This window comes from Mesoplodon densirostris, chromosome 12 (assembly GCF_025265405.1).
Source record: "Mesoplodon densirostris isolate mMesDen1 chromosome 12, mMesDen1 primary haplotype, whole genome shotgun sequence".
NCBI lineage: Eukaryota > Metazoa > Chordata > Mammalia > Artiodactyla > Ziphiidae > Mesoplodon > Mesoplodon densirostris.
The window spans coordinates 61,253,162-61,279,213 of record NC_082672.1 but is presented as its reverse complement, the minus strand read 5'-3'; the positions used below and the strand labels follow the sequence as shown (position 1 = coordinate 61,279,213).

Below are 26,052 nucleotides of genomic sequence, written 5' to 3'. Positions count from 1 at the left end.
GCCCGACTTTTGGATACTGGGCATGAAAATACTCAGTGCTCAATGCTTCCTTGTTTTGTTTTCTAGATCTTCTATTCAGATAAACATTAGCAAAAAATGAACAGTTTTCTAAAATACACATTATTGAAAACGCTTGTCACGCTTCTCAGTGTGTGTCAGTATACAGTACAACATGTATGACTTTTATGGTGGTGTAGCTTAGTGCTAACTTAATGGTCCATGGATCTTTTAAGCATCTTTGTACACATTGTCTAATCAATGCTGTCCAGGACATTACCCTCTTAGTAAGGCAGTTTATTTCACAAGTACTGCCATCAATGATCTTTAAAAAAAAATTGTCAGTACTTAATCTCTTTACTACTTAAGCCTGGGATTGTAATTTTTCTTTTAAAAATTTAACATTATACAGCCCTGCTGTATAAGTAGAAACTCATCATTATGACATCGTAAATTTTTAAATGCCATATTTTATTCAAGGTAATAAAAATAATAGAAGTTCACCGGAACAGCAGATGGAATACCCAGACTTTTCACCTTGGTTGCTCTGTTACCTTGGGCCAGGAGCTTAACTTTACATTGCTTCAGTTTTCTCACTTTTTAAGGAGGGCAATTATTGATTTCCATATTAATTCAGAAGAATGTTTTAAGGATTAGGCAAATGCTCTGAAGTACTTTGCCTAAGGAAAAAAAAATGTCACTCAAATTACAAGGTATTTTACTGTTTTAGAACCTTGTAACTGAAAAAAATTATTTTTGAAGTTTAAAAATTACTAGATAGAACTTGGAACACAAGCTATAAGATAAATGATTCTGAAAAGCATGTGAAAGAGACATGCTAATTATGAAAAAGGGAGTTTACTAAAGCCAAAGATTCCTAAACTTGTACAAACACTTGCCTCAAATAATAAGTCTCTCAAACATTTCATCTAAGCTCATTTAGTGAAAAATGACATTTTAAAGCTCAGAAAAAATTAGTTGTACTAATTTCGGTACCATAAAGTGCTCTGACATAAATTTGAACCTAGTATCAGTAGTTCTAATAAAAGTTTTTCCACTTTGTTAAAGGTTATGTCAATCTTGAGCACTTGTGGGATTCTTCTCTACCACCAATACATATTTTATTACTACCATTTTTAATAATACATGAGAATTTTTTTAGGCTAGGTTTTTGGATTTGCTTTGTCTATAACAACAACAAAAAAAATAAAACAACTCAATAATCGTATTTGAACATAAATTCAACAAGTATAACATGAGTTTTTCCCCTTTCCTTAATCTTGTTAGGATAAGTCACCTTTATTAAAAGGAAGATTTTACTTTTTATCCTTAGTTTAATCATTCAGCAATCCTTGTCTTAATGGGAAATTGTCACTTTATTCATGTAACCACTTTTAGTAATCAGAAGTGAATAAAAAAATATTTTTATTCCTAAATATAGAATTCACTAACTTTATATAAGATAACCTAAAACATTAATTAAAAAATATATACATAAATAAAACTTTTGGCTATTTAGATTAAAGCTGGGAGGGGAGACTAGGGGTAAGAAAAAAATGGTAAATTTTTAAAAGAACAGATTTTGTTTACACAAACAAAAAGCCTTAAGAGTATTTGTACAGTTCTGAAAAGTGAAAATTGACATTTAGAAGGAAAACAGAGAGTCTCTTTAAAAGGTATAAACCATCTAAATTAAATTTTTAAAATGCCTTACCATGTCAGGAAAATGGACTCCAGCGTTTCAGAAATCTTTTCAACAAGAACCTAAACAAGAATTTCAGATTTACTAAAATTTCTACTTGACACACAGATTTTCCATCCAGCAGTTTTACCTTATAAAACAATCTATTTTTAATCCCAGATTCTCTACCCAATTAATGAAAGGGAAGGTCTAAAAGTGAACTTGCTTGAATGATAAACGGAAAGGCAGCCTGAGATTATTCTAATTTCTGTGTACACTTCTAACTATTCATTTAAAACAAACGAGTATATATTATCAGACCTCTCCTCAGTGAACTTTAATGTATTATTCAGTAATATTACAGAATTGAAGTCAGAATTTTTAAGTTTTACATAGTTTTCAGAAACACTTATAGACAAAGAACAGCATCCAAAGTACAGCACCCCTCCCCTAAAAAGAAAAAACTCAGATCGCTTATAATTCGATCCTTCCCTCAAATTACTGATCATAAGAGCTAATAAGAAAAATTCTAGAAAACAATGTTTGGTCATATAAACCAAAGCCCATTGAAATTATTCAAATATATGTTCTCCATTTAAGTGAACTATCCTACAGTAATTCATCTTCCATTTTTACTCTTCAAAGTTAAAGACCGTATTGTATTTATATTTAAATTATTAATTTGAATTTCCAAAAGACTACGAAGCTTCCAACAGTTTACATCATTTCAAGATTTTACTTTAAAAAAGAAAAAGCAGTAACACAGATATTAGCAGTGTTCTTACTCTAGGAGGAAAGGCCAGAAGAGACATGAATCTCTAAAATAAAATAATATGTATGTAAAATGCAATAAAATTCCTTAGATCTTTAAGAACAAAATGCCAATTGATTATTTTTAGGGTGTTTTTCATACTTTTTCTCTTCTCAGTTTAACCACATGTATACCGTATACCCTTCAGCTATTACAAGAGCTGAAAAATTAACTTTTCTTTGTTTTAGCAGAGTATAAAAGCAACAGGAATAATAAGATAAAAATTATTCCTCTAGGTAACACGGTTCATTTTTATTTTGGTTTTCAAAGAGTCAATCTGTCATAAAGAGGCAGTTGAATAATCACAGGTGCAATGTAAGTTGAATATATACATTTTTAATTATATCTCATTACTATATACACAAATAATTTAAAGCATGCATATGCCCAGAATTTTTCTAAAAGCACAATCCATAAATGCAATAACTGGATAACTATCAGCAAACCAAAAACTGCAAACCAAAAACTTCAATAAGCAGAAGTTGTTAAGTTCACTTGGTACTGATTTTGGTAATCTTACCAAACATAGTTTATCACAGAATCAAAATATAAATCTCACATCTTATTAAACATGTGAAAGAATACGCTATTTTGCTAGCTTCCCAAACCAACTGTTTTAAGCAAACAAAGCATGTTATTTATACTAGCATACTCTATACTTGACTGACAAGGCAATATTTTTAACCCTAGGAGGAGTAGGCAGGAGATCAGTTTTTGGAAAATGTAAGGTTTATGTAAAAAGTCTGGAGATCAGTTTTTGGAAAATGTAAGGTTTATGTAAGAAGTCTATCAGTCAAAAAGCAGTGGTTTAGTACAGAGAACACAGTTTTTGGTGAGGTTTCTATGATATCTATCTTTTATCTTTGAAACACAAGTGCTATGTTACTGTGTAGGATTAGGGAAGGTAGGTTTCCTAAAGGCTTTTCCCAACTGCAAAGGCTCATCAAATTTTTATATGATATATAATCCTAACAAAGGGGAAGTAAAAATAAAAACTGCCAAAGATTCTTTGAAAGTACATGGAAATGGGTTCATGTAATTAGTTAAGATAAGAACAAAGTAGTTTTAAAAATTTGTGATGAAGCATGGAAGAAGATAAAAATAACAATGCATAATGAAAATACACACATAGTCTAACAACTCACAAATAATATTTTACTTGCCCCCCAAAATAGGAAGTCAAATATGCTTAGTAAGAAAAGAAAATATGCTAGGGCTAAGTAAAGATATAAAAAGTTTTAAACTTTGAAACTCTTCTAATACAAATGAATAAAATACTGAATGATTTTTGTGCAGAGACAATACTCCATGTTTTTTTCATCCCCCATGGAAACCTAATTAAATGTTCAACTGAAATTTAAATCGTAACCAAATCTGTGTCTAATAAAGTCCTTTCATCACCCTGTTGTCTTTCAATCATCTCTTCTACACTCCATCTGATATTTTAAAGAAATTATTTGAGTGGAATACTTACATATCCAACATGTAAATTTTAATTTTCTTCCTATTTAAGTGTCTTAAGGTTAGGTATCTATAGACATGATGGTATTCTAATTGGCAAACTGAGTGAGGCCAACAGCGTAGAATGAACATGTCATTCAGAGAAAGCAGCTAAGACAGTCTACTTTCCTGCTTGAGGTAAGTTTGGAAACAGAAGGTATAGCGTCAGATGGCAGAAGTCTCCTGACTGAAGGGCTTGAATGTCAGCTTATTAACAATGGGAAGTAAATGGAGGTCCTTGAGCAGAAAAGTAACAAGAAGAAAGAAGTATTTTAGGAACACTAATGTCAAAACTACGTGAAGAATAAATTTCAGGAGTCCAGAGAATAAGAAGGAGATTATAGTACCCAATAGAAAAATGTTTGGATGCATGAAATGGCAAAAAGAAAAAAATCACAAGAGCTTGTATGGTGATCAAATGAAAAGTGGGGAGCAATGAATCCAAGAAATGTCATGGCTAAGTGACTTGGGAAAGTGGTGTATTCTCTGGGTAGAAAATGAAGGCATGAGCTAGACTGGAAACGAAGATGATAGGGCAGCTTGACATGTTGCCTTGAGATTTCAGGAGAATCCAACTAGACAGGTTTAGAGAAAAATTAGCACTACAGATAGAAAAAATTATAAGCTAGTTTTATCAGTTCACTACTACAAGAATGTTGAGACAAAGCAGGTGAAGGGCTAGATCTTACCAGTAGGGACAAGAAGGAAGAACGTGTATGTAGGAAGGAGCGATACTGCTGAGGAAGGGATGAGAAGATAAAAGAAAATGCAATGTCACAGAGGCCCCAAAGACTAAGAAAAATGAGAACATATTCCAGATTTGACCAAAAGAGGCTGGCCTACCTTACAATGGTAGAAGCAGCCGCCTCAGAGATTACAGGGTTTTTAGGGGAAAAGGAACATTAACCAAGCAAGTATAAGGTACTCTAAGTCTGGAAATGGAAAAAGACAAGACTATAGTAATAATTTACGGGTCAGTGAAGATTCTTAAGAAATGAAAGTCATAAATTTTCTTTTTTTCTTCAACTAATAAAACACCTTCTTTAAAACTTTACTGATACATAAATTAAAAATATATATATATATACATGTATTGTTACAGACTTTTTCTTGTTACTGATTTTTTTATGTATAAACTTTAGTAATTCTTAGTATCTACAGCTATACACCCTAATGCATGATTCAGCAGCAGATTTTCTTAACCCTTAAAAAGTTTCATAAGCTAAGGAGCAAGATTCTCCAAGATATCTTTATAAATTTCCCTTGGGGGTGAAAATATATATATATATATATACACACACACACAAATAACCTCTTTAAAGGCATCCCATTAAATAGTTTAACTTTCAGTTGCTACAACTTGCAAAATAATGCATCATTCATTTAATAAGTCACTATCATAATGAAAAGAAATTCATTGCTATGAAGTCTTAGTAACCTTAAAGGGGCTTTTATTCATCCCATTTGTTGAATTAAAAACAGTTTATTTGGGGGGAAAATAAACCATTTATATGTCATGAAGTCCTTTAGACTTAACAGATTACAATTAGGAAAGGGCTATTAACTATAGTTTCCCGATTGCAGTGCATTTCATTTTAAAAGATACTTCTTGAGTCAGAAAAGGGTTGAAATGTTTTCCTGAAGGAACAGTAGAACCATGATAAACACTAGATGCTCAAGAAAAAAACAATAACTTATTTCAAACTTAGCAAACATGACATGTAAGAAAACATTGAAAAGAAGTGGGATCTTTATCTAGGACATACCATTAGAGAAAGAGGAAATTTGAGAAGTGTTCTTTACCTTTGTGCATGAGATAGAGTGATCATGTCTGTACACCACCAAACAGAACACAGGTCAACAAATACTTTCACATACATTTAAATTATATGATTATAATTATAAATCAATTATTCCACTGATTCCTACCAGAACATTGTGAAATTTAAAAAAGGGTTATTATTCATTTTTCTCCACAAAGAAACTGAGGCTCAGAAAGGTTAAGAACTTGCTCAAGGTCACAAAGCAGAGCTGGGTTTGAGACCCAGGTGGGTTCCCAACACTAAGATTGGAGCTCTTTTTACCAAATAATGCTCATTAGAAAAAGGAGTCAAGGACAAAAGCCCAACTGGTAGAATGAATCTGAATAAAACAGTTAAAGGGTTGAGAGATGAGCTGCTACAGGAAACTAAACTGGCTCCCTTCGAACATGTAAGATGCTAGTTTATAAGAGGCTCTAATTGAAGAGCAAGGAGATAAATCAGCTGACTTCTCAGACCTCTTCTGTTAACTTTGTAAACTTAAAAATTTCCAGAATATTATTTATTCTCTTTTCTTAAAGTCTCTTGTTTATCCTCCTCCTGATCTGTCTTTTAATGACAACTCCAAACAAAAGGATGAGTAGAGGAAAACATCTGGCAACCGTTGGAACCCAAGTATTGATATAAACTCTGTTGGCCCAAGTTAAAAAAAAGATACATATTATCTGTATAATCATTTAGCCAGATTCAGTCTCATTCCTCAGAGTTAAGTGTGCTTTGTAAGGATTTTATTAACTTGCCTCATGCATAGTATAAAAAAAGATAACAAATATACTGTTCTATCTCCTGAGCACCCCTCCAAAAAAAAAAAAAAACCCAGCATAGGGCAGCCAGGTAATTTGAAATAGTATCATAATAAAATATAACTCATAAGAAAACAAAAACAAAACAGAAATAAATTACTCACAAGGCAGAAAGTCACATTATAGTAAAATGGCCGTGGATCAACCAGTACAAACCTGCTTAGACATACACACATAACACTCCCAGTTAGGAAAAGTTTCTTCAGTTTCACTAAAACCTCTTCAAAATAGAATGCAGTTTTACCAAGTTCCAAAGCTCCTATAAAATATTTAATTAACTTTTACTTCCTTATTTATATACTTTATACTTACAGGTATGAAAGGAAAAAATCCTAGAAAGTAACAGAACATTATACAATTAATTAAAAGTAGGAGTCAGAATGGTGCAAAGTGACTTTAGATAGTTATAATTAATATTGAGGATGAATCACAAAATAGATTCAATATTATCATCTTCTAGTCTCTGTATCTCATCTTGTCCCACTTGTCCTAGGTGAGATAAAAGTTTGCTATAGGCTTCCCTATAAAGAAAAAAGAAAAGAAGACAGATATATATTTACTACCTTTTCCATTATTTTTCATTTAAGACAGATATATATTTGCTACCTTTTCCATTATTTTTTATTTAAGTCTTTACAAACTGAGCCTGCCTGAATGTCTACTTGTCTATACACACCATACACGATGTGATTAAAGTACTTTGATTATTTAACATACTACTTTTGGACATATGAATTATAGTATGAGTACTGACCCTTCTAAAACAATCTCTTTAGGAAATACAGACTTATACCCCCCACCATGTTTCATTACTCTAAATAGTCCAGCATTATCTTCAGCTGGGTTGTAATCTATTAAAAAAAAAAAAAAAAAAAAGCCTTGATCTATTTCTGACCAAAACCCATATTATCTAGTTGAGTCACTAATCTTATTCACTGGAACACACTCCAAATTTTTATAAGTGGAAAATAGGCCATTTCTAGAAAATGAATCTAGATTTCATAATCATTGTCCGAAAGGATATAATCAAATTATCAAACATACCTTTGTGCAATATTTCTGCCAAGGCCCCATTTCCGCTCTGAACTCTTCAGAGATTGAGTAAGGGTAGAAATCAAGTGGATAACAACCTGTTGGTCCAATGCTGCTACTGTTTCTAAAATGCTGTAAATCTGATAATCATATCTCATACCATAATCCTCGATAAATTTCCTGAAAGTAAAACAAGTTACTAAGAATTACTTCTGGGGCAATTCCTTGGGCTGGTATCTGTATGGCAACAAGCTGTAAGCTGAACACAAGAAAGATCATTTCATGTAAGATTACTGTAAGGATTTAGATGCCATATGAACACTATTTAATACCTGAAAACAAAGAACAGAAATGGCTTCAGTATGAGCTGTGAACAGAGTGACGGCATTAGGAGAAAGGGAAAGGGAAGAGCTGGAATCCCAGGAGGAAGAATAAGGGGGAAAAAATCTAATCTCAGGGACTTTTTTGCTATAGTGTGCATGCTGAAATCTAGATGATCAGGAAGTAGAAGAGACTAAAACAGCAAAGAGTCCAGTTTCCTAGTTGTTTTGTATATCTTTTAGTTATTGCTATCTCTAGATAAATCAAACAATATTTCTATGAGGAAAGCAAGTTATTTGAAATAATTTTTATATTCCTTAACTGATCAAGAGACTTTACACCCACAGAAGACCTTTTATTAATAAGAATTATATATTTTAATTCTAAAATTTCCACTCTCTCCCCTCAAGAAAATAAAAGTCACTGAGCTCAATAAATTGTACTTAACAAACATGCAATCTTTGTTCATATAAAATCCTTCCTCCTCTCTTAGGGTTTTACAGTTTTCATAAATCCAGTATTTATTTCAAATGATCACAATTTAAATAAACTGTAAACAACTGACAAGTGCCAACTATGTGATGAGAAAGAAAACTGAGGAATCAAAAATCTAACACAGAATGAAGGAAATGGACCCAAACTATTTATCATGGTAGTGCTAGGGTAGAGATACATGAAATAAAGGCAAACTGGTAGAAACTGTGAGAAAGAAATACTTAAAAATACTGCCTTAACAGAAAGCATAAGACTCTATAGTGTGCAAGGCAGGAAAATAAAAACAAAACAGAAAATGTTGCTCAAGTTGCAGTTATTCTTGTGAAGGAACAACAGATCTACAAAGTCTATGCTTCACAATTACATACAATGGAGCTTTCTGGGTCCACAGCACCTGAAGTGAGTAGGAAAACCAGTGACAGGCACTTCCACAGTGGATCCTGAGTAGCATGTTTAGCAGCTCCAAAGCCTGTACACCTGTCATCATGATTCACGTTTCCCACTTTTTCCTCTTAAACACATGCAAGAATCTTCCTTACTAAATTCTCAGGTAATTTTAAGTCAGTTCACTTATCTTTTTCCTTGGTACTTTTATTTTTTAATAAAACAACATAGCAAAACCACTGCCAAAAATACAATAATTGAAACTACAAACAAGTAGTAACACATTATGTTTTGGATAATTAGTTATTTAAAAAACATGCTGGCTGTCAAATGGCTGGCAATAGTCTTCTTGCCAGTTGGCATATTTTCCAGTTACCTAAACACAGAAGTCAGCTGGGCGGCAGGTTCTCCTCCTGACCCCACTTGGCAGGCTTTGACCATGTATTGCAGGTTCTCGGTGGCCAGCCTTTTAACTAGGAGGAAAATTTACAGCATTACACATTTTGTCTGGTTTGACCATCTGGATCCTCATTTTTATGAGCACTCTAGATTTAGAAAAACATGTTGTTTTCTTAAAGTATCTACATGCTTTTTTGTTATTTTTCAAAGCAAAATAGTTATGAGCTTTTGTTTTGTTCTAAAGTCTCCCTATCTTCTATTTTAAGAAAATATAAAACACTTAACCGTCTATTTTTTACAACCCTGTAACTGAAAGAACACATGTGAGATAAGTCTTTCTGTTAGAAAAGAGCCCATATTCAAAAACACTCCAGTATCCTAACCTTGCAAACACTGTTACATACTGATTAAAGATAACCTTTAATAATTCAGCTGATTTAGAGACAAGCAGGTTGATTTTTTAAATTCATAAGCATATTCCTCCCACTAACAAACATATATGTAGAAAATTAAAAACTAACAGTTATCTTCACTTAAAATTAGCAATATATATATATATATAAAATCAACTATTTGTGATGCTAATTTTGTTTTGAAAGAGAGCAAAGTTACAAAAAGAACATTTATGTTCTTTCAGTATTTAACCAAATCCTTTACAACTGTGCACTTGTACATAAAAATGGCAACAAAAAAAATCAACAAAGGATGTAGAAAATTCACCATGTTCCAAGTGGTAATACATTTTTGTTATGCTGTTTTTGGAACATTAAATATAAGTAGCTGGGGAAAAAATTACTTTCTCTAAGAACAAGGAAAATTTCAGAAACTGTAATCCACTATGGCAAAAGTACAAAACATGTGATGCACATGAAGTTAAATTAATTAAAATGAAATAGCAGATAATGTTTTCCATAGCATGATGATAGTGGATAAGGAAGATATAGCATACTTGTCTTTACTGAGCAAATAAGTTCTCATATTAGATGTAATTCTAAAGCCAATATAACTGTTTCTTTTTAAAGATGTTTTCTTGAAAAAAACAAAACCCACAGGTTCTTCTGTGGAAAAAGTACCAGAACATGAAGAAATAGCCTTCACAAAGTATTAACAGTAAGCATTGTATTTTAAAAATAACAGCTTTATTGAGGTATAATTCACACATAAAACCCAACCTTTTAAAGTGTACAACTCATTGGTTTTTAGTATATTCATAAGAACTGTGAAGTTATCACCACTAATGTCAGAACATTTTCATCACCTGCCCCCCAAACCTTACACCTATTACCAATCTTTCCCCATTTTCTTCCTCCCACAGTCACCGGAGGCACTGATCTACTTTCTGTCTCTACGGACTGTCTATTCTGGGAATTTCATATAGATGGAATCATACAACATGTGGTCTTATGTGACTGCCTCTTTTTCACTCAGCATAATGTTTTTTTTGTTTTTTTTTAACTTAAAATTTTTTATTTATCTATTTTTGATTATATAATGCAGTGTTATCATCAACTATAGTTTCTAACCTATCCATTAGATTCTCAGACCTTAGTCATCCTATAACTGGAAGTTCATACACTTTTTTTAAAAACATTTTTATTGAAGTATAATTGCTTTACAAATGGTGTGTTAGTTTCTGCTTTATAACAAAATGAATCAGTTATACATACACTTATGTCCCCATATCTCTTCCCTCTTGCGTCTCCCTCCCTCCCACCCTCCTTATCCCACCCTTCTAGCTGGTCACAAAGCACCGAGCTGATCTCCTGGTGCTACGCGACTGCTACCCAATAGCTAGCTATTTTACATTCGGTGGTGTATATATATCCATGTACACACCACTCTCTTTGTCCCAGCTTACCCTTCGCGCTCCCCACGTCCTCAAGTCCATCCTCTAGTAGGTCTGTGTCTTTATGCCCATCTTGCCCCTAGGTTCTTCATGACTTTTTTTTTTTTTTAACATTCCATATATATGTGTTAGCATACGATATTTGTTGCTCTCTTTCTGACTTACTTCACTCTGTATGACAGACTCTAGGTCCATCCACCTCACTACAAATAACTCAATTTCGTTTCTTTTTATGGCTGAGTAATATTCCATTGTATATATGTGCAACATATTTATCCATTCATCTGTTGATGGACACTTAGATTGCTTCCATGTCCTGGCTATTGTAAATAGAGCTGCAGTGAACACTGTGGTACATGACTCTTTTTTGAATTATGGTTTTCTCAGGGTATATGCCCAGTAGTGGGATTGCTGGGTCGTATGGTAGTTCTATTTGTAGTTTTTTAAGGAACCTTCAAACTGTTCTCCATAGTGGCTGTATCAATTTACATTCCCACCAAGAGTGTATGAGGGTTCCCTTTTCTCCATACCCTCTCCAGCACTGTTTGTAGATTTTTTGATGATGGCCATTCTGACTGGTGTGAGATGATATTCCATCGTAGTTTTGATTTGCATTTCTCTAATGATTAAACATGTTGAGCATTCTTTCATGTGTTTGTTGGCAATCTGTATATCTTCTTTGGAGAAATGTCTGTTTAGGTCTTCTGCCCATTTTTGGATTGGGCTTTTTTTTTTTTTTTGATATTGAGCTGCATGAGTTGCTTGTAAATTTTAGAGATGAATCCTTTGTCAGTTGCTTCATTGGCAAATATTTTCTCCCATTCTGAGGGTTGTCTTTTCATCTTGTTTATGGTTTCCTTTGCTGTGCAAAAGCTTTTAAGTTTCATTAGGTCCCACTTGTTTTTATTTTGATTTCTCTAGGAGGTGGGTCAAAAAGGATCTTGCTGTGATTGATGTCATAGAGTGTTCTGCCTCTGTTTTCCTCTAAGAGTTTGATAGTGTCTGGCCTTACATTTAGGTCTTTAATCCATTTTGAGTTTATTTTTGGGTATGGTGTTAGGAAGTGTTCTAATTTCATTCTTTTACATGTAGATGTCCAGTTTTCCCAGCACCACTTACTGAAGAGGCTGTCTTTTCTCCACTGTACATTCCTGCCTCCTTTATCAAAGATAAGGTGACCATATGTGCGTGGGTTTATCTCTGGGCTTCCTATCCTGTTCCGTTTTTGTTCCAGTACCATACTGATTACTGTAGCTATGTAGTATAGTCTGAAGTCCAGAAGCCTGATTCCTCCAGCTCCGTTTTTCGTTCTCAAGATTGCTTTGGCTATTCGAGGTCTTTTGTGTTTTCATACAAATTGTGAAACTTTTTGTTCTAGTTCTGTGGAAAATGCCACTGGTAGTTTGATAGGGATTGCACTGAATCTGTAGATTGGTTTGGGTAGTATAGTTATTTTCACAATGCTGATTCTTCTAATCCAAGAACATGGTATATCTCTTCATCTATTTGTGTCACCTTTAATTTCTTTCATCAGTGTCTTATAATTTTCTGCATACAGGTCTTTTGTCTCCTTAGGTAGGTGTATTCCTAGGTATTATATTATTTTTGTTGCAATGGTAAATGGGAGTGTTTTCTTAATTTCACTTTCAGATTTTTCATCATTAGTGTATAGGAATGCAAGAGATTTCTGTGCATTAATTTTGTATCCTGCTACTTTACCAAATTCATTGATTAGCTCTAGTAGTTTTCTGGTAGCATCTTTAAGATTCTCTATGTACAGTATCATGTCATCTGCACACAGTGACAGCTTTACTTCTTCTTTTCTGATTTGGATTCCTTTTATTTCCTTTTCTTCTCTGATTGCTGTGGCTAAAAATTCCAAAACTATGTTGAATAACAGTGGTGAGAGTGGGAAACCTTGTCTTGTTTCTGATCTTAATGGAAATGGTTTCAGTTTTTCACCATTGAGGATGATGTTGGCTGTGGGTTTGTCATCATGGCCTTATTTTTTTGAGGTAAGTTCCTGCTATGCCTACTTTCTGGAGGGTTTTGATCATAAATGGGTGTTGAATTTTGTCAAAAGCTTTCTCTGCATCTATTGAATGATCATATGGTTTTTCTCCTTCAGTTTGTTAATATGGTGTATCACATTGATTGATTTGTGTATATTGAAGAATCCTTGCATTCCTGGGATAAACCCCACTTGATCATGGTGTATGATCCTCTTAATGTGCTGTTGGATTCTGTTTGCTAGTATTTTGCTGAGGATTTTTGCATCTATGTTCATCAGTGATATTAGTCTGTAGTCTTTTTTTGTGACATCTTTGTCTGGTTTTGGTATCAGGGTGATGGTGGCAGCCTCACAGAATGAGTTTGGGAGTGCTCCTCCCTCTGCTATATTTTGGAAGAGTTTGAGATGGATAGCTGTTAGCTCTTCTCTAAATGTTTGATAGAATTCGCCTGGTGAAGCCATCTGGTCCTGGGCTTTTGTTTGTTGGAAGATTTTTAATCACAGTTTCAATTTCAGTGCTTGTGATTGGTCTGTTCATATTTTCTATTTCTTCCTGGTTCAGTCTCAGAAGGTTGTGCATTTCTAAGAATTTGTCCATTTCTTCCAGGTTGTCCATTTTATTGGCATATAGTTGCCTGCAGTAATCTCTCATGATCCTTTGTGTTCTGCAGTGTCAGTTGTTACTTCCCCTTTTTCATTTCTATTGATTTGATTCTTCTTGGTTTTTTCTTGATAGTCTGGCTAATGATCAATTTTGTTTATCTTCTCCAAGAACCAGCTTTTAGTTTTACTGATCTTTAACATCGTTTCCTTCATTTCTTTTTATTTCTGATCTGATCTTTATGATTTCTTTCCTTTTGCTAACTTTGGAGGTTTTTTGTTCTTCGTTCTCTAATTGCTTTAGGTGTAAGCTTAGATTGTTCATTTGAGATGTTTCTTGTTTCCTAAGGTAGGACTGCATTGCTATAAACTTACCTCTTAGAACTGCTTTTGCTGAATCCCATAGGTTTTGGGTCACGTTTTCATTGTAATTTGTTTCTAGGTATTTTTTGATTTCCTCTGATTTCTTCAGTGATTTCTTGGTTATTAAGTAGTGTATTGTTTAGCCTCCATGTGTTTGTATCTTTTACAGATTTTTTCCTGTAATTGATATCTAGTCTCATAGCATTGTGGACAGAAAAGATACTTGATACGATTTCAGTTTTCTCAAATGTACCAAGACTTGATTTGTGACCCAAGATATGATCTATCCTGGAGAATGTTCCATGAGCACTGGAGAAGAAAGTGTATTCTGTTGTTTTTGGATGGAATGTCCTATACATATCAATTAAGTGCGTCTTGTTTAATGTATCATTTTAAACCTGTGTTTCCTTATTTATTTTCATTTTGGATGATCAGTTCATTGGTGAAAGTGGGGTGTTAGAGTCCCCTTCTATGATTGTGTTACTGTCGATTTCCCCTTTTATGGCTGTTAGCATTTGCCATTTGTATTGAGGTGCTCCTATGTTGGGTGCATAAATATTTACAATTTTTATATCTTCTTCTTGGATTCATCCCTTGATCATTACGTAGTGTCCTTCTTTGTCTCTTGTAATAGTCTTTTTTTAAAGTCTATTTTGTCTGATATAAGAATTGCTACTCCAGCTTTCTTTTGATTTGCATTTGCATGGAATACCTTTTTCCATCCCCTCACTTTCAGTCTGTATGTGTGCCTAGGTCTCAGGTGGATCTCTTGTAGACAGCATATATATGGGTCTTGTTTTTGTATCCATTCAGCCAGTCTATGTCTTTTGGTTAGAGCATTCAATCCATTTACATTTAAGGTAGTTATCGATATGTATGTTCCTATTACCATTTTCTTAATTGTTTTGGGTTTGTTATTGTAGTTCTTTTCCTTCTCTTGTGTTTCCTGCCTAGAGAAGTTCCTTTAGCATTTGTTGTAAAGCTGGTTTGGTTGTGCTGAATTCTCTTAGCTTTTGCTTGTCTTTAAAGGTTTTAATATCTCTGTCAAATCTGAATGAGATCCTTGCTGGATAGAGTAATCTTGGTTGTAGGTTCTTCCCTTTCATCACTGTAGATATGTCCTGTTACTCCCTTCTGGCTTGCAGAGTTTCTGCTAAAAGATCAGCTGTTAACCTGATGGGGATTCCCTTGTATGTTATTTGTTGTTTTTCCCTTGCTGCTTTTAATATTTTTTCTTTGTATTTAATTTTGATAGTTTGATTAATAAGTGTCTTGGCATGTTTCTCCTTGGATTTATCCTGTATGGGACTCTCTGTGCTTCCTGGACTTGATTATTTCCTTTCCCATATTAGGGAAGTTTTCAACTATAATCTCTTCAAATATTTTCTCAGTCCCTTTCTTTTTCTCTTCTTCTTCTGGGACCCCTATAATTCGAATGTTGGTGTGTTTAATATTGTCCCAGAGGTCTCTGAGACTGTCCTCAATTCTTTTCATTCTTTTTTCTTTATTCTGCTCTGCAATAGGTATTTCCACTATTTTATCTTCCAGGTCACTTATCCATTCTTCTGGCTCAGTTATTCTGCTATTGATCCCTTCTAGAGAATTTTTAATTTCATTTATTTTGTTGCTCATCACTGTCTGTTTGCTGTTTAGTTCTTCTAGGTCCTTGTTAAACGTTTCTTGTATTTTCTCCATTCTATTTCCAAGATTTTGGATCATCTTGACTATCATTATTCTGATTCCTTTTTCAGGTAGTCTGCCTATTTCCTCTTCATTTGTTAGCTCTGCTGGGTTTTTGCTTTGCTCCTTCATCTGCTGTGTATTTTTTTTCTTCTCATTTTGCTTAACTTACTGTGTTTGGGGTCTCCTTTTTGCAGGCTGCAGGTTCGCAGTTCCCGTTGTTTTTGGTGTCTGCCCCCAGTGGCTAAGGTTGGTTCAGTGGTTTTTGTAGGTTTCCTGGTGGAGGGTACTAGTGCCTGTGTTCTGGTGGATGAGGCTAGATCTTGGCTTTCTGGTGGGTAGGTTCACGTCTGGTGGTGGTGTCTGTGACCTTATTGTGATTTTAGGCAGGCTATGTGCTAATGGGTGGTGTTGTGTTCCTGTCTTGCTAGTTGTTTGACATAGGGTATCCAGCACTGTAGCTCGCTGGTCATTGAGTGGAGCTGGGTGTTGGCATTGAGATGGAGATCTTTGGCAGATTTTCGCCATTTGATATTATGTGGGATGTCTGTGGTGGACCAATGTCCTGAACTTGGCTCTCCCACCTAAAAGGCACAGCCCTGACGCCTGGCTGGAGCACCAAAAGCCTGTCATCCACAGGGCTCAGAATAAAAGGGAGAAAAAAAGAAGGATAGAAAGAAAAAGATTTTTTAAAAAAGGTATTAAAATAAAAAACAAAAAATAATTATTAAAATTTTTTTTAATTAAAAAAAAAAGAACAACCAAATCAAAAAACAGATCCACCAATGATAACAAGCACTGAATGCTATAGTAAAAAAAAAAAAAAAAAAAAGACAGACAGAACCCTAGGATAAATGGTAAAAGCAAAGGTATACAGACAAAAATCACACACAGAAGCATACGCATAAACACTCACAAAAAGAGAAAAAGGGGAAAAAATATATATATATATATCGGTGCTCCCAAAGTCCACCTCCTCAATTTGGGATGATTTGTTGTCTATTCAGGTATTCCACAGATGCAGGGTACATCAAGTTGACTGTGGAGATTTAATCTGCTGCTTCTGAGGCTGCTGGGAGAGATTTCCTTCTCTTCTTTGTTCCCATAGCTCCTGGGGTTCAGCTTTGGATTTGGCCCCGCCTCTGCGTGTAGGTCACCTGAGGGCGTCTGTTCTTCCCTTAGACAGGATGGGGTTAAAGGAGCAGCTGATTCGGGGGCTCTGGCTCAGTCAGGCCAGGGGGAGGAGGGGTACAGAGTGCGGGGCGAGCCTGCAGCGGCAGAGGCCAGTGTGACGTTCCAACAGCCTGAGGCACGCTGTGTGTTCTCCCGGGGAAGTCATCCCTGGATCACGGGACCCTGGCAGTGGTGGGCTACACAGGCTCCCGGGAGGGGAGGTGTGCCAAGTGACCTGTGCTTGCACACAGGTTTCTTGGTGGCTGCAGCAGCAGCCTTAGCGTCTCATGCCTGTCTCTGGAGCTCCTCTAAGTGGCACTCTTAATCCCCTCTCCTCGCGCACCAGGAAACAAAGAGGGAAGAAAAAGTCTCTTGCCTCTTCGGCAGCTCCAGACTCCTTCCCGGACTCCCTCCCGGCTAGCCGTGGTGCACTAATCTCCTTCAGGCTGTGTTCACGCAGCCAGTCCTCTCCCGGCATCCGACCGAAGCCTGAGCCTCAGCTCCCAGCCCCGCCCAGCCCGGCGGGTGAGCAGACAAGCGTCTCAGGCTGGTGAGTGCTGGTCGGCACCAATCCTCTGTGCAGGAATCTCTCCGCTTTGCCCTCCACACTCCTGTTGCTGCACTCTCCTCCGTGGCTCCGAAGCTTCCCCCCTCCACCATCCCATCTCCGCCCACGAAGGGGCTTCCTCCTGTGTGGAAACCTTTCCTCCTTCACGGCTTCCTCCCACTGGTGCAGGTCCCATGCCTATTCTTTTATATCTGGTTTTTTTTTTTTTTTTTTTTTTTTTTTTTGCGGTACGCGAGCCTCTCACTGCTGTGGCCTCTCCCGTTGCAGAGCACAGGCTCCGGATGCGCAGGCTCAGCGGCCATGGCTCACGGGCCCAGCCGCTCCACGGCATGTGGGATCTTCCCAGACTGGGGCACGAACCCGTGTCCCCTGCATCGGCAGGCGGATGCCACTGTGCCACCAGGGAAGCCCTATATCTGTTTTTTCTTTTTTCTTTTGCCCTATCCAAGTACATGGGGAGTTTCTTGCCTTTTGGGAGGTCTGAGGTCTTCTGCCAGTGTTCAGTAGGTGTTCTGTAGGAGTTGTTCCACATATAGATGTATTTCTGATGTATTTGTGGGGAGGAAGGTGATCTCCACGTCTTACTCTTCCGCCATCTTGAAGGAAGTTCATGCAGCATAATGTTTTAAGGTTCATCCATGTTATAGAATGTGTTAGTACTTCACTCCTTTTCATGGTTGAGTAATATTCCACTGTATGGAGTTACTTCACCTTGCATATCAATTCATTAGTTGATGGACATTTGAGTTGTTTCCATTTTGGGGCTATTATGGGTAACACTGCAATGAGCATTAGTGTACAGGGTTTCTAAAAAAAGTCTGTCATCTTTATTTGTTTAATTGAATTGAGCATTTTTTTAAAAACTGGGTTATCCGTTTTTAGTTTAAAGAAACCCACTTTATTGTCATATAATTTAATACTATACAATTCACCCATTTAACATGTAAAATTCAATGGTTTTTAATATAATCACAGAATTGTGCAACCATCTGCTTATACCTCCAATAAATCTATCATTCTCTCACCTATTGCCTTTCAACCACAAACTCCACTGTTTTTGACAGCACCCTCAAGCTTGAACTTTTTCACACTTTGTTGCAAGTCAGTTCCTTTGGGAGAGATTCAGAGTTCTCTATTCTATGGTTTTCTCGCACTTCCATGCAAAACTCAGAGGTGTATCTCTGGTGCCTGGGACAGGGACCATGGTGTCCACTATTTTCTGAGTGACATACCCACTTTAGGTGCTTAAAGCTTCTGGAAGGAGGGGTATTAGCCGCAGGTCCTCTCGGCATGGAATCTCCACCTCTAAGCTGGAGCAAGGACAATCAGTGCCCCAGTATTCTCATTGGTGCCATACTCAGTATAGTGTACCCATCCCATGAGTGGGGGCTGAATGGAAGAATGAAGGCCCCACTTCTCACCCACACTCCCCTGGAATACAGCCTTGCCATCAGGTAGCTAGGAGGCAGAATGAGAAACACTGATATGCTGCCTCTCACAGGAAGACAGCCCTCCTACTGGGAGCTGTGGGGAGACGGAACTCCAGTTATTTAATTTACCAGTCTAAAGCAGAGTTTCCACCTTACTGAGCTAGGAGGAGAGAAGGGAGTAGTCTTGGTTCAAATATCAAAGACTTGCTGTTCCTACCAAGCTTCAGTATATTTTCTTAAATAATGTTTCTCGGGCCTCCCTGGTGGCGCAAGTGGTTGAGAGTCCGCCTGCCGATGCAGGGGATACGGGTTCGTGCCCCGGTCTGGGAGGATCCCATATGCCGCGGAGCGGCTGGGCCCGTGGGCCATGGCCGCTGAGCCTGCGCGTCCGGAGCCTGCGCGTCCGGAGCCTGTGCTCCGCAGCGGGGGAGGCCACAACAGTGAGAGGCCCGCATACCGAAAAAAAAAAAAAAAAAAAAAAAAAATAATGTTTCTCCATTTGTTTTGTACCCTCAGAACCACTTCCAGAGAATTTAAATGCTCTCTTTTAAATAATTTTCACCAGTTTTTCTGGGGAGCAGGGCTGCAGAGCTCCTCATGTTGTCATGCTGGAAGTAGAACTCCTCAAGCTCTGATGTACAGGTATTTTGAGTGGACATATGTTTAAAATACTCTTGGACATGTATCTGGGAATGGAACTGCTATGTCATTTAGTAACACTACCTTTCTACGATTTTACACACTGTCCTTCTAAACACTGAGACTACAAGGAGAGTCGGAATTTTCTCTGAGCCAATCACACAAACCTGTGTTTAACACTGTTTCTCCCGCTTACAAAGACGGCCATGTGGAGACAGAGCATTCTGTATGCCTTCTATTTGGAACGTGAGATGCACCACTAGCTAGAGATGAGCAGCAAAATTCCCCTCCCAAACCCTGATCTCCTTCATGATAAATATTACTCTCAATGAAACAAGGGGCTAGTTAAAATGCTATACTGTCTGCTCTGTCTCAGATTTTGTACTGTATAATACAACAGGCTTTCACTGAAATTAGAAGTATGCAAACGTTTTCAAAGAAGATAAAATTTCTAAAGAAGAGTCTGGGGTCTAACTCTGGATATTCTTCACTGAAGAGGTGTTACTATCAAGTAAGGGTATTTTATATTAACATAATACAACATTTTTCACAAAAGCAAGCTTGGAAGCAGAGATGAACATTTTAAACATTAAAATAATGTGGATTTAAACAAAATATGCATCAATTTTTGAGATAAAACAGAACATTTCAAAGAGCTGTTTGAGCTTTCAGCTAGCACTTTTCTGCCCTCATATTCTTTAGGATATACACTGTACTCACTTATCACAGTAGTTAGAAGTACTTAGGTAGAAGCACGTGAGAAGCCTGCCCCCAAAAATCGCATTATAATGACAAATACACAAACATACACACACACACACACACACACCCCATCCTATTTATACTAAAACCCCCTTCACGGGCTTCCCTGGTGGTGCAGTGGTTGAGAGTCCGCCTGCTGATGCAGGGGACACGGGTTCGTGCCCAGGTCTGGGAAGATCCCACATGCTGCAGAGCAGCTGGGCCCATGAGCCATGGCCGCTGAGCCTGCACGTCTGGAGCCTGTGCTCCGCAACAGGAGAGGCCACAGCAGTGAGAGGCCCGCGTACCGTGAGAGAAAAAAAAAACCTTCAGGATAGAACTATAGCCACTATTCTGCATATTCCCAATAAGCTTATTAAAGCATGCTACTCACAGGGAAGACTAAATAAGTAATATTTTAAAGCAATCACTGGCAGTAAGGCTGATGAGACTGAAAACAAAAGGATCAATAATCTGATCTCTTTGCCCAGAGATCAGCTTACATATTCTAGCAGAAAACTGAATAGGAGAAAGTATGCTGACCCTTCACCACTTGATATTTAATAAGTTGCACTTAATACTGGAGTCTGATTGAACAAAAATTAAATAAACTTAAACTATTTGTCTGGGAGAAAAAAGAAAAAGAAAACCAAACTAGACTGAAACATGTCAGTTTTTAATCATTTTATCATGCCCAACCTCAGCTATTGGCTGGAGTTTGTTCTTTAGCCATGATATAATCAAACTGATATAAAATAACCATATATTTTTGTAACTGTTGATTTAACTGATAGGAAAGAATACACTCTTAATTTGTGAACATAAAAGTATAACAAACACAAACTTGTAAACGAACTAACCTTGAGGTTCACTGACCAACACCAAGCATTTTAATACTCCAGGGAGGAGTAGTTCAACCTCATAAACATCAATGTTAGTTTCCTTAACAAGTTGGAGGATGAAGGCCAGAATGGATGCTAAGCGAGGAGGGAGCAAGGATCCTTTAAACTCAAAGTAGGATTTCCTGAAAAGAAGCACAATTTTATTTTTCCTTCTCTTTATAAAGTTTTAATAGAGCAGAATCAAATGTCATGCACTTTAAAGATACTGGCCTATTTTAGCTCCCAAATTAGTAAAACACAATTTTTAAAAAGTATGTATATTTTACCATGTTTTCTTCAAACCTAAGATTTTTGAAGCAATGACTGCACATCCTTTTGGCGTGCTATAAGGGCCAAAGCAGAATACAGATACAAACAAAATATAAAGCAACCTGGTCTTAAAATATACTTAATACACTTAATCAAAATCTAATAAAAATCTAACTTTCTAATATAAGCTTGACATCCTCTATCAGTTCCTCAATGATGCAACATTTTCTCTAATGTCAAATTTGCATAAAGATTCTCTCCTCATATTTATTTATTTAGGGATTTGAAAGGGGGTCTTATTTTTCCAAATAAATAAGAGGACTATACTAGAAATCATCTTCCCATTCCAGCCAACCTCCTTCCTGCCCTTATGAAGTAAAAGAATCAGAGAGGTAATTTAGGATTTAATATCTTCTCTTAAAGCAGGACAATTTTTAGCATTCGAACTCAACAGAGGTCATAAAGATAATTTATCTGATTCATTTTTGTATCTCTACCTCTTAGAACAGGTCTCAGCTCATAACAGGTGTTCAGTGTACTTTTTTTAAGTGAATAAATGAAAGTGAAAATTGTTCAGTTTTTAAAAAGTCAAGACAACATGAATAAGTGTCAGATATAGCTAAATCTAAGCTAGACATCTAAATATACTTGCAAAGCAATAATAATTTGCCAAAATGGGGCATAGAAATCACTAAAGATTATAAATTCCTTAAGGGCAGAACTATGCCTTCATCATTTCTACTCTATACAATGACTTCCAACAAACATTACATATTACAAAATTCATTCACTCTTTTTGAGGGGCAAGGGCTTTTTATCTGTTTTGTTTAATAATGAATTCCCAACGCCTAGAAAAAACATTTATTTAGTACATGGTGTGCCAGTTACAAGTCTAAGGACAAGAGTGTAAAATATGGTTTCTGAAAGCATGGGGTTCACTGTTCAGTGGAAAAGTTAGATTAAAAAAAAAAGGACAATTATAATACATTGTGACAGGTGCTTTGAAAGATAATCCCAGAATTCTTAGGAATTCAGTAGAAGGGGCCCTAAGATGGGGAACTCCAGGAGTAGAAAAGCTTGGGATAGAGGAAGTCATAGGAGGCAATCTCTATTTCTTTCCTGAGTATTTAAAAAAACAGAAAAAGGAACTGTTACATGTTTAGGTATTCAACTAGAAATCATAAGAAAAACATTTTTACTGTATACAAAGTAAATAGGAAAGTCAAGGAAAGCAGCCAAGATCCTAAACACTGGGCTTTAACGACTTTAAGACCTTAAGGATTTGATTTCACTTCAGCACTTGTCATTTGGTTTGTACTAAAATTACCTATGCAATGTCTCAAAAACAGTGGTAGCGTACTATAATCTTGTTGGAAATTCAGACACAAGTTAGGCAAAAATATCATGATTCTGTGAATTGAATCATCAAGAGCACGTGACTCCAGAAGAAGGGAAGAAGCATCATGGTGCACTGAGATATTAGGTGTAGGTCTCATAAAGTCTAGGTAGTATTTAGCCCAGAGGGATGGCATTTTAATGGAGAAAATGGTATGAACAAAGCTGTGAGGTAGGGAGATGTAAAGCATTTTTGGGGGTGATAATTAAACCCATCTCATTAGGGCTTGTAAAAATATATGATGCCATATGTATTACATTTGGAAAAGTTAAGTGACAGATGATGGAGAGCTAAGGAGTATGGAGTTTATTGCACGAGTCAAAAAGGACTGAATAAGGGTTTGAAGGCAGGGAAGTGTCATACTGGAACAATATTTTAGGAAAAGTAATATGGGGGAATTGTTTAGGTGGGACTGGAAGTAAAGACAAGAGATAGTGAAAGTAGTTAGGACACTGGCAATAGTCCAGGTATAACGTGATAAGAGAAAAGACATGTGAAAAGGGAAGGAAACAATCATTTGCCAAAGGCTGGAAAAGGGGAGGGAACAAAGAATATAAAGCTTTCAAACCTGAGTAACAGAACACTAGCAACACACAGAAAAGGTCAGAAGGGAGAACAGATCTTAGACATGGGATTCTGTCATGTGAGGTGATGGATAATATCAGGACATTAAAGCTACCAGATCATTAAAAACACATGAAAGAAAACTAGACAAGAATAATCTATATCACCACAGCATCTTAAAGTTTAAAAACTAATTTCATGTAAAGCTAAATACCTCATGAAGATAAAAAAAAGATATTTTCTACTGTTATAGTTAAAAGATATTGGAGTTTAGTAGAAAACCTAAGAAGTTTCATTGATTCATCTGCCTAATAATGAACTGAATTATTAAGACAGAGTAGACTAACAAAAATAGGACTTCATATTGCTTCCTTTTTCATATTAGCATTTATCTTTTCACTTAACCATCTTTTATAAAATACAATTACTTCATTTTGTACAGTACAAAATACAATTAGTGTTTATCTGATGAAAAAATAGATATACCTTTGGGACATATATAAGAAAAATAATAGCTACATAGAGAAAACAAGCAATATAAAGAGCACTGTCTTAGGCTGACAAGTCATTCTGGTAAATTCTTAGACAATGCTTCTCAGGAAAAAAAAAGTTTCTAAACTCAGTATCCTAAGGGCTGCCAATACTTTTGAGATGCTTTGTCATTTTTTTATAGAGAATAATAAATTGTAAATACCACCTATTTTTAATATTTAGATGTACCTTATGACTTGTACAATGCATTTCTTTAGAGATGACATCGGTGGAACAGTGGCTGAGTTTCTCAATGCCAACAAAACAGGATGTTGCCCAAGACCTAAAACATGTGGTGAAGCTGGAAGAAACCGCCCAATATACTGCTCAATAACATTCCCTAGTAACTGAGTCAAATAGGCATTTGGATTTTGAGACTGACAACACACGATACACATGCCCTACAGGAGAAAAAAAAAAGAGACAGAAATATTAAAAGGTAAAGTTAAAAAAAAGATTTAGGAAGTTACTAATTTTGTCCCAAGCATTTATATCAGAATTTGTAACTTATCACAATCAACAAGAACAACTTCCATCATACAAACAGGTAATGTTTGTATGAAGCTCAGGGAGCAGCTGACCTTGGGTAACACCTATGCAGTGGTACCTAACCAAGCATACATGTATTGGGGGCACACACAGAGGAGGCAGGGGAGAAGAGTAGGGAGACAGATGAAGCTTCCTTCTGCCTCTCATCTTTAGAAAATTTCACCACCACACTCATCAGCTACATATATATGTATTACAAAGTTATAAAATATGTTTTAGTCTATTTTTAAGCTTATGGTACTGGTCATTTTGTCTGAGTAAGACTATAAAATTTATGCTAAAAATTTTCAATGTTAAGAAACGTGATAAAGTTTTTAAAAATAACAAAAGGAGAGAAATGCAGAAGATTAAGACTCAGAATAATGACAATTTATTTTGAGGTTTTTATATATCAGGCACTGTGCCACATGCTTTATATTCATTATTCCATTTAAATTTTTAAAAAAACAGCCCCACTGACTTAGTGTTATTTTATCTCTGATTTTACAGCTGGAGAAATTGAGGTTTCGAGAAGTTAAGAGTTTGATCAAGGTCATACAGAACTCACAATGTCTTGTTATATGTCTGCTGATTTAATCCCTTCTATTTATATAGAGGTTAATGAGATACTTTCATATGGACTGCAGTATTTGATACTTACAAACAAACCAACACCCTGAGAAATAAAATTTTTTCCTGCTAATATTAGTAAATATTGCATTTTACTAAATAATCACCAACAGAGCAACAAATCATGCTGTAAAAGTTCATTTATAATTTGCTACTTTGTGATTCACAATGTGGTTTTTCCAGAGAAATAATCAGAAATGACTTTCATGTCTCCATTTTAACTATAAATGGTATTTACCCAATAGGAGATTTTGAAAGTTTATTTCTAATGAAAAATAGCACAGAGCTGTTAAAAACGTAAGCACTTGAATAACAAATGAAAAAAAAAAAAAAACAATGGACTCCCCCACCCCTAGAGAAGACAGATGAAGAAGAGGAAAAGCTCTGTTTGAGGAAAAGCATGTTATATCAGAAGAAGATAAAGTAATAAATGGATACTTTTTAAAAAATTCTGAAGAGGAGAGCTTATACCTTTAAGAAATTAAAGATACAGCTCCAAGTCAGTTCTGTCAAATGGATAATTTACCAACATTTTCAGGAAGTTTATAAGAATTCTTATTAAGTGGACTGTTGGTTTCAGACGGCCACATGGAGCAAGCACTCCACACTGCTATTGACATAAGCAGCCACCATGGAATCTAGGAAGTATTCTATTTCTGTTACTCTAAAACACATACTCAGCAACTTTGTGACTGGAGATCCTAAGTGTTTCTAAAATCTGCTGTGCACCTGTATACCCACTGCCTTAGTTCAAAACCTTCAGATAATGAACTACTCGCTACCTTCCAAGTCTCCAATCTAACCTCCACACCAACCTAAACGTTGACCAGAATCACCTTTCTAAAAATGTAAATATGGTATGTCACTCCCACTTTTTTGCCCCAAATCCATCAAGAGTCCCCACGTATTACAAGAACAAGTCCAAACTTCTTAGTATGCCACACAAAACCCTTCACTA

The 26,052-nt window shown here is 36.1% G+C and overlaps 1 protein-coding gene across 2 annotated transcripts in view; it reads right to left on the bottom strand.

Moving 5' to 3' along the window:
- Positions 1–2,522: 2,522 nt before the first annotated feature.
- Positions 2,523–26,052, bottom strand: part of MMS22L (MMS22 like, DNA repair protein) — a 146,166-nt gene continuing 122,636 nt past the window's right edge. For both annotated transcript variants that reach the window (XM_060115026.1, XM_060115027.1), the window contains exons 21-25: positions 24,126–24,337; positions 21,155–21,318; positions 9,221–9,317; positions 7,657–7,824; positions 2,523–7,133 (exon numbers count right to left, since the gene is read on the bottom strand). In XM_060115026.1, the coding sequence (XP_059971009.1) occupies positions 7,040–7,133; positions 7,657–7,824; positions 9,221–9,317; positions 21,155–21,318; positions 24,126–24,337 (735 nt within the window). In that variant the 3' untranslated portion in view covers positions 2,523–7,039. The remainder of the gene's footprint in view (positions 7,134–7,656; positions 7,825–9,220; positions 9,318–21,154; positions 21,319–24,125; positions 24,338–26,052) is intronic.